This window comes from Paramisgurnus dabryanus, chromosome 24, assembly GCF_030506205.2.
Source record: "Paramisgurnus dabryanus chromosome 24, PD_genome_1.1, whole genome shotgun sequence".
Taxonomy (NCBI): domain Eukaryota; kingdom Metazoa; phylum Chordata; class Actinopteri; order Cypriniformes; family Cobitidae; genus Paramisgurnus; species Paramisgurnus dabryanus.
In genome coordinates, this window is record NC_133360.1 from 15,584,777 (window position 1) to 15,594,398 (window position 9,622).

The following is a 9,622-nucleotide window of genomic DNA, read 5'->3' on the forward strand; positions in this document are numbered from 1 at the left end:
GAAACTTTTATCCAAAGCGACTTGGAGTGCTTTACAAGGTATACATTTTGGGTGGGTTTGAACCCATGACCTTTAATGCTGTTAATGCTATACGGCAGCACAGTGTCTGTACACAAAAAAAACGCAAAGGGTAAACGTTTCAGTTTTTAATGTAATGTTGTCGTAAACATAAAAGGGCATGAATTAGATTATCTGCACTCTTAAGGGTAAAAAAGTTTTAAAGAGGCCCTATTACGTTGCTAAAAAGAACATTATTTTGTCAATTTGGTGTAATGCAATGTTTTTGCATGGTTTATGGTTCAAAACACATAATTTTATATACCGTAGAATATTGTTGCTTCTCTATCCCCTAAAACGCGCTAATTTTGAACAGATAGGGTATACGCACAACTTGCTTCCGCATTCCTGTTAAACATAGGCTGCGTCCGAAAACGTAGGCAGTTGAGTTGTTGCCTCGCTGCCTTATGAGGCAATGACTTCAGAGGCATGAAGGCAGCTAAGAGAAACGCTTTCGGACACACTTCAAAGGCGGCGTGATATAAACAGAGCGCGCCTTTGTGATAATTAGGGGCTGGACACACCAGAGGTAGCTCTGATACTTCAGCTGTGAGCCGGTTGGTTGCTGTGGTAATGTCCCGCACCTCCTCCACTGTAATTGGACGGCCGTGTGAGAACTGACATTGACGAGCGGAGCTTTTCACCCAAGTTGAATATTTTTGAACTAACGGCGTTCAGCGTGAAAAAAAACCCTGAGCGCCGGTTTTCAGTGCGGAAAAAACGCTAGCTGCTTGCTTATTTGAAAAAAGCTGAGTTTCCATTGGAATCAATTGGTGTGCACGCCCCCTCTATCACATATTTGAAAACTATAATACTAATTTCTCTCTAGAAATGAAATTAAAAGGTGTAAAAAGTTCAAATATACATTTATTTACACTAAATTTGTGCTCCAGCCGCTCTCTTGGCCACCATTTTATTTTTTCGAACTCAACCAGGCACAACCAATCACATTCCGCATGCGTGCATACGCATAGAATTGTGGTACAAGATCTCAGGAGTCAGGAAGTAAACCTAACATTGGATTCGGACATGTCTTGATGCCTTCCTGCCTTGGAATGCTGCCACAGAAGGCAGCAATTTAGAGTTTTCGGATCCAGCCATAGTATATCGCTTCTGGTTCTGTATGCTCTACGCCAGGGGTGTCCAGACTTTTTTGTGTGGCGATCTACTTTTAAATGATAAAGCCGACAAGATCTACCTGCTAAAAAACACAGTTAATTATTTTTATAACACTTTAAATGCTTGTTAGGTCTATACTGCATATATATCTTGAATTTAGGGCTGTCACCATTACTCTATTCTTTTAAGGAGTTAAGGAGTTATTCTTTTAAAAAATCCCTGAGTATATGTTGAGTATTCCTTACAATAGCGGAGATGCAGTTTAGTGAAACAAACTAGAAAATGACATTATCAGAAGCATACAAATCAGCGCTACGCTGCCTCTCTCTCTCTCTCGTTTGCTCGCTCGCGCGTGTGCGCGCGTACACACAAATACACACAGTGCGCGTGGATCAGCTCCTGCGTGAAGGCAAGAATGCGCATCCTAGTGAATTTTGGAAGTTTTAGACAACTGAGCTGCAGCTGCAGCGGCATGGCATAATATTTAAAAAACACATTTGAGAAGAAATGCGCAGCAACTCAAAAAAACTTGCGTGTTTTACAAGATCATAATGCCAATTTTGCGCGTGGAGCAGCAGTTAACTTTTGTGCGATCTACCGGCATTGCCTTTGCGATCTACTGGTCGATTGGGATTGACGTATTGGACACCCCTACTCTACGCTGACTTGGTGCTGTTTCCATCCATGAAGCCTTTAGGAGCTATCAAAGACGAAATTAACAATTTATAGCTTTTGAGAAAATGGTAATTTTCTCCTCACATACATTCAGATATTAGAATAAAAAAGAATAACACAAATAATAATACTACGAATAACAATAACAAGCTACGATTGCATATACCGGCAACCGAAAGTGATCAACCCAGTTTTCCGGTTTGGTCACGTGACGTTCGACATATACCGTATGCTCATCATTCTTAAAGGCACGGTGTGCTCAGATTGGACAGCTATCCAGTGCGTTGTGATTGGCCGAATACCTCAAGCATATGACACGCTCCTTACCATTTTTGAAGATTTGCTACCAATGCAATACTGACAGAATTTAATATCGTCTTTACTGTGCACCAATCTGATCCAGAAAATGCAGATGACAAGCTGATCGATCAACTTTTCCAGCGCTGCTTGAGTAGAACGTAACAGGTTGGTAAGGTAAGGAATGTAAAATGACAAACAAGCATTACTTTACACGGCTAAAAACGCGTGTTTGAGTCACGGTTTGAATCATCAGTAGCAAATTCTTTAAATATGAAAACATAGGCAACGGGTGGGACTATGATCATTTCGTGTCCACTTCAACTTGCTGCATAAGTAAACTGTTGCCTACAATTCTTGCGTTCATTGTAGCCCAAGAAAATAGATTTTTAGTCGGAGACGATAACTGTGTGCTAACACACATTGAGACACCAAAGGAAATGTAAAATCATGAATCTGATAATAGTGGCTCTTTAAGTTAAAAAAAAATGGTGCCTAGATCTTGATTGCAACACAATTCCCCAAGCAACACATGTTCACACAAACGGCCTCTACCTCAATCAACCCGTGGATGCTTGTTAAACGTGAGCTCTATTCTCAAAGTGGGATGAAATCAATTGAGCGCTTTTGCGCGGTCGCATCCCGAGCTTCTGGTCCAGATGGAGGCATTGTTCTCACGGAGTGCAGGGCCAAGCAAGGTGCCAGCCTGATGCATTCAGCCGCAGACTCCCCTCTGCTCTGACACGCACTCAGCCAAATGAATATCCTCAATAGTGGCCAGGCACAATAGCTCAGTGGTCCGTGCTTTGATCCATTGTGGCAAAGGGCCATTCATAACACGAGGTTCAGAAGAATACTGTAAAGCGAGGCATTACACACTTGACGCATAAAGGATTAATGTTCTCTACATGGCATGTGCTGATTTCAAAGACTATTATTGGTTTATTGTTTTACAGTACCATTGGGGGTATTGTCATCTTTTTTGAGTAACTGCTCAAGGTTACACTTACCAGAATGTCAGTGTTGGTTGTTAATATTGATTCTGACACTTGAATCGTTTGATAAATGGATTTAATCATTTTGAATGTGCACAATGACAATGCTTTTGTCAAAGAGACGTTTTTGCCCTTGTAAATGAGTTTGGTTCTTTTTAGGGTTTTTTCGTCTCACCCAGACTGCAAATATCACTGTGTGAAAGAGAGATTACAGTTAAGGATGGTGAATTACTTGAAATGCCACACCTGTTAAAGGGATAGTTCATCCAAAAATGAAAATTCTGTAATTTATTCACTGTTATGTTGTTACAAACCTATAGAAATGTCTTTGTTCTTATGAACACGAAGATAGATATTTTATGGAATGCTTGTACCGTAACCAAAACCATTTTTTACCTTTTGAAAAGCACCCCCACTCTAGCCTTAACCATAAAAAGAACTACTTTCACAAAAATGGTTGTTTTTACTAAACCATTTAGAGTATACGCTTAACTATGGTATCATTAGAGAGAAGTCACTTTAAGCTTCATTTTCCAGGGTTTTTTTTAGTTAAAAATTAAAAAAGTTAGAGAGGCTGAAGTCCTTTGGAATAAAACTTTTTTTGCATAACATCTTTTTATTACTAAAAAACCTAATGATAAATGTGTGTGAAACCTAGAAATTAAATGATCCTTAAGCCACAAGTGAAACAAAGAAGTTATGTTTCACATTTGAGGTCAATAGGCCCAAAAATGAGGTTCTTTCAAGGGTTTTTGTAAGACTAGTGCCTTTTCTAAGTGCCAGTCAGCCCCAAAATAAAAGTATTTTGTTTACGTGCATACACGTTCGTTCTTTTTATTATTTATCCTTATGTTAGAAATAAAACGTCACCCAAAGATCATTGGATTCATTATCTAATTGGCTACACGTTCTGTATAATCATTATTTTCCATGAAGTCATTGAAGGAACGAGCGAGTCAGATGACGTCACAATATTTGACAGCGCTGTTTGGATATTATGTATTATACTCCCGCCTACTTTTAGAAACAAAGTTTGACCGCAGGTTTATGTGTTTAGTGGAACCTAAAGTGTAATCTCATATACAGTGTCACGACGTAAATAGTCCTCAGATTGTATATTCTATTCATGTGAAATCTGATGTAAACAACAGACTATATATCTATATTTTATGGATTATACGCATTTGTGAGCAAAAATGGTCATTGGATGTATTCTATAAGATGGCTTTCATGGATTATTCACACATCTGAAACAGACTGGATTTGACTTCCAATCTTATCAACACAAAGGTAAAAAGTCTGGTTTATATTTAGCATTTTGTCATCTGATCACAAAATATTACATTTATGATGCTAGAGCATCTGTATCTCAAAATAGAGACCATAGATTGATGATAAACTCGTAGACTTTTTAAACGAGGTATAGTAATGTTAATATTATTAATGTTTGTGGACAGTAGGCTATATAGATATTATTAGCAGCATTAAAAAAAACTGACGTCATCCCGCCCACGGACTAGTGCGTGTCGAGAGGTTAAAGGGATAGTTCACCCAAAAATGAAAATTCTGTCATCATTCACTCACTCTCATGTTGTTACAGACCTGTATAAATTTCTTTGTTCTGATGAACACAAAGGAAGATATTTTGAGAAATGCTTGTAACCAAACCCTTTGTGGACCCCATTCACCTCCATAGTAGGAGAAAAAAATACTGTGGAAGTCAATGGGGTCCACAAACATTGTTGGTTACAAACATTTCTCAAAATATCTTCCTTTGTGTTCATCAGAACAAAGAAATGTAAATAGGTTTGTAACAACATGAGAGCAAGTAAATGATGACAGAATTTTCATTTTTGGGTGAATTATCCCTTTAAGCCCCATTTACTTCCATAGTATTCTATATTCCTATTATGGAAGTGAATGGGGCTCATAATCGGATTGGTTACAAACCTTCCTTAAAATATCTTCCTTCATGTTCATTAGAATAAAGAAATGTATATAGGTTTGTACCAACATGAGAGTGAGCAAATGATGACAGAATTTTCATTTTTGGGTGAACTATCCCTTTAAATTGTATAAAAAACTATTTTAAACAAAATGTCAGTTGTTTTCACATTGATTCAGTGTGTTAAAAATATGAACTTCCTTTTTCAAACACAAGCCAGTATAATGTTCAAGCCGCATTATATAGATTCATCAGTTAAAGCAATATAGAGTTAAATGTTTGTGCACAGCTGCGGTTAGTGTTTCTTGCCATTCATCATGATATTGTTGCAGCCAAAGTCGTTTATTATGGGATACTTAACTACCAAGTGCTCAGATTAGATTAATAGATGATATATCGTGCACAGAAAATTGCACCCACATTTGGTTTGTAGTGTTGTCTATTAAAAAGTGATGCTACAGTTCCCTCTAGTGGTTACACACAAATGAGCATCATAGTCAAAAGCCATCTGAACAGTTACAGCCTTGCCTACCATATATTTTAACAAATTAGCATATAAACACATGCTTTAGATGTCAGTTTTCTAAAAATACTATTGATCAAAGCAAGCAGAACTTCAACATTCACACATTTGGCAAACGCTTATATCCAAGCGCCTTAGTGCATTCATGTTATATAATTTATCAGTATGTGTGGGGATCAAACCCACAACCTTTGTGTTGCTAACAGGTACAGATGCTCCATTTCCCTTTATGTATGAATCCATAGAAATAAACCGTAAACATCCACAGTCTGAAAGGTTTGTCGTTTTTTAAAACACACTATTTGTTATATATAACTTTTATAATGGTTAATAATTTCAAACAGTGTTTTTGTCTGTTATAGTAATAAACAGTGAGGAAATATGTTAAAGGTCAGTCCATGGATAATAATACATATAATACTGTTAAGGCATCTTCCTTCATATAGTGTTTTTACCAATGGATTATTCTGAAAAGATTGCACAACTAAGCTTTTCGAGTGATTATATTCTTTAGTGGCTCTATTTTTGTGCTTGGAGCACATGCTCGGTTTCATAAATATTAATGTAGAAGTAAATTCAGTTCAGTCAGCAATTGTTCAGTCAAGCTTTGTCCCTTGAAAAACGAATTTCAAGTGATGGCCTTCTTATGAAAGCAATTCCAGGTTTTGTAATCCTCAGAGAGTCGGACATGAAATCCAGTAGATACCGTCACAAATCATTTTGGAAAATAATACAAAATCCTGTAGTGTGCTTCTCATATTAAGGTGTTTCAGAACTTTCCCAAAGTAGGAAGTGCGCTTGCTTTAATCAGCACAGCAGACAGGAGGTCACCTGGACCCGGTGAATGTGTGACAGCCCCTGGTGCCGTGTCCCCATGCTGGTGGCTCGAGTTTGCCGGAGTGGATACTTTACTTCTCATTATGGTAGATCTGGCTGCGCCACTAGGTGCCCCGGACATACTAGATTTGCTGTTTTCTGCAGTGTTGATGACTATTCCTGGGAGTGCCGCCCCCGCTGTGGGCATCGAGTCAAGAGGCGTGGGATAGCAACAACAACACAGCACGCGCACAAACGCAGCCCGCATCTCCCGGCTGGAGAGCGTGTATATGAGGGGGTTCAGGGCGGAGTTAAGAACGGCCAGGGCGATGAACCAGTCCGCCTGATACAGCACTGGGCACTGTTTTGGACCGCAGCCCACATCCAACAGCAGTAATAGGAAAAGCGGAGCCCAGCAAAGCACAAAAACCCCAAGTACAATCACCACCGTGCGTAGTAGGGCGAACGAGCGATCTGAAGGCCGGGAACTCACCCTCCGCCCGCTAGACGTCACCAGCAGGTAGATGCGCACGTACAGGACCACAATGGCTGCCAGCAGGGCCGTAAAGACGCTTATGCAAAAAGCTAAGTAGCTTTTGTCGTAGAGGGGGAGAACTGTAGAGCAGGTGTGCATTCGCCCCAAACAGTTCCAGCCTAGGCTGGGCAGGGCGCTCAGCAATATCGAAACGACCCAACAGGCAACCAACAAAGCTAGTAACCTTCCCCTTCCTGCGGCCTCGCACGGCCTTAAGCGAACCATCGTCATATGACGCTCGATCCCTATGGCGAGCAAGCTGAACGTCGAAGCACTGAGTGCCACAAACATGCTTCCCTCTCTCAGCAGCCACTGATACTCAGTCAGGAAAAAAGTGTTGCGGCCAGAGGTGAACATGTTGATCACGTACAGCACTCCAGCCAACAAGTCCGACAACGCCAGGTTGCCAATGAGAAAGTACATGCGGCTGTGGAAACGCTTGTTGCGCCACAGTGCCAGTAACACGGTTACATTCTCCAGCACTATCAGCACACAGACGAAAATTAGCAAGGCTTTTTTGCATATGCCCGTGCCTCTTGGTCTGCCCCACTTACCAGAGTGGTTGTAGTAGTTAACTATAATCTCATTCATTCCTGCCTCAAAGTCGCTATCCATTTTTTTCCCGTGTGCACTTCACCTTTCCAACAGCAGGTGGGGCCTATGAGCGTTTTCTGATGAGAGAGTGGCAAAGAGGATCCGTTGCTTCACGCATTATGGTTTTCTTTGAAGACCTACTGACACAAAAAAAAAACAGAAAGAAAATGTGTTAGCAAAAAGATCATAAAGCGGAAATCTGGTTTAGGTTTGTGAGGTTATGTTCAAATCATCAGTCTTTTTTTACTTTCAAATAAACCAAAGCCACTACTAGTGCATAAAAAAATTTTTATATATTGAAATGGGGGGGGGGGAATGAATACAAATCTAAAACGTATTTAAATAGTAAAATTTTTATCAATCAAAAAATGTATAAATTTGGAATTGCTAAATGAAATACCCAATTATGGTAACTAACTATAGTGTTTTTGGTTTATTTGAACTAAAACCCTACATAACAGTAAGACAATTTAACATTGTCTTACTATGGTAACCCTACTTTAACCATGATTTTTGTACTAGCACTATAAAAATACAAATAGTAATCAATCCACCTTGGTTTCAGCATACACTTGTCAACATTTGAAGTGGATCAAAAAAGTTAAACAAAGTTGTCCTAAGACAAGAACAGGTCTTGGGTATTGGTTTTAAGACAACTTGAAAGGTTTTGATCCATTTCAAATGTTGACTATAGTTGCTACATTTACTTTAATAAAAACATGTTTCATTTTCCCAAAGGTACCGTTTGCTAAATATTTACGTATTTCAACCTTATTTACAAATGATCTATACTTAACATCTGGCACGAGGACACAACAAAAAGTGTATTTTACCCCCGAGCCGACATAACATTGAGAAGTGTTATGACTTTTACTTGACTTATAATGGCATTAAGTTGTACTCTATGTTATCGTTCGGTCTTTTTTATAATCTATTAATCAAACAAACCGACTGCAACACAGCACGCTTAAATTATCATATTCTTATGTATGATAACTAAAGTTTTGAAAATGCCAAAAAGAAACAAAACGATTTGATAGGAAAACTAAAAACACACGATTTTAGTTTGGAGAAGTATTAGTAACGTGTTTTAGTCATTGTAGCCTACATCTCTAACTTACATGTCACTCTTAAAACGTTTGTGTTAAAACAACAAATTATTGGAACATTTTGTTTTGTTTTAACGCATCTTGTATTCTCCCTTTTATTTATTTGAACACAAAATCAACACATAATGTGCTACAATAAGACATGGGCTACTGTATTAAATTCCATAACAGAAAACAATGTGTAAAAAATTAAAACATCCTTTCTTAGAGTGCGTAAATTCCATGTTACACGAAATAGTTTTGCATAAACCATTATAAGCATCACATTTTTACATGTTTATAACTTTTCTGATATGTTACAAAGACTTACCGATTATTTCTCCAGAGAGATGCAGCTAACGTTACATCGTTGGTCACTGGTTTTCGCTCAGGGAAAAGTTGATAAAACTGCCAGCATGCTGATATATGATGAATATCCTTAATTTTGCCTTTCCCACGAACCTTGAAATCTTGCCTTTTTAATATTTCAACGTATAGTTTCAACTTAAAGTGCTGTCAGTGTATTTATAAAAAAACAATTCACCTGTTTGTCGTCTGTCTAATGCTAACTCTAAACGCGCGTGCCCTCATCTCTCCTCCTCACAGTCTGGGCGGGAACAGAACAGCGCTTGCTGTTTTTTTAAGCAACGGATCACCGTTTATAACCGTCTGTGTTTGAATTCACCTGAATTTAAATTCCTGTATTTGAGTTTGTTTAGAGCTCGCGCGCAGTCATGTTTCAGACAAACACGTGTGCAAGCATCCTCTGATGTTTGTGGGGTTTTGTTCCCTCACGGGTGTCATTATATCGACATGTACATGTACTGCGGGAAATTACCGGGACAAGTCACGCAGCAGAATGACATATATCATGTGTGTCATAATAATGGCATGTGACTTGGGACTAAAAGGTATGCTTTATAGCCTAATACATGTTTGTGTATGTGTGTTTGAGAGAGAGAGAGAGAGAGAGAGAGA

The 9,622-nt window shown here is 38.8% G+C and overlaps 1 protein-coding gene across 1 annotated transcript; it reads right to left on the minus strand.

Annotated features, from left to right (window-relative positions):
- Positions 1 to 5,105: 5,105 nt before the first annotated feature.
- Positions 5,106 to 9,384, minus strand: s1pr3a (sphingosine-1-phosphate receptor 3a). Its single transcript, XM_065246719.2, has 2 exons — positions 8,976 to 9,384; positions 5,106 to 7,693 (listed from the first exon to the last, which is right to left on the minus strand). The coding sequence occupies exon 2, from the start codon at positions 7,575 to 7,577 to the stop codon at positions 6,381 to 6,383; it is 1,197 nt and encodes a 398-aa protein (XP_065102791.1). The 5' UTR covers positions 7,578 to 7,693; positions 8,976 to 9,384; the 3' UTR covers positions 5,106 to 6,380.
- Between the last annotated feature and the right edge of the window lie 238 nt (positions 9,385 to 9,622).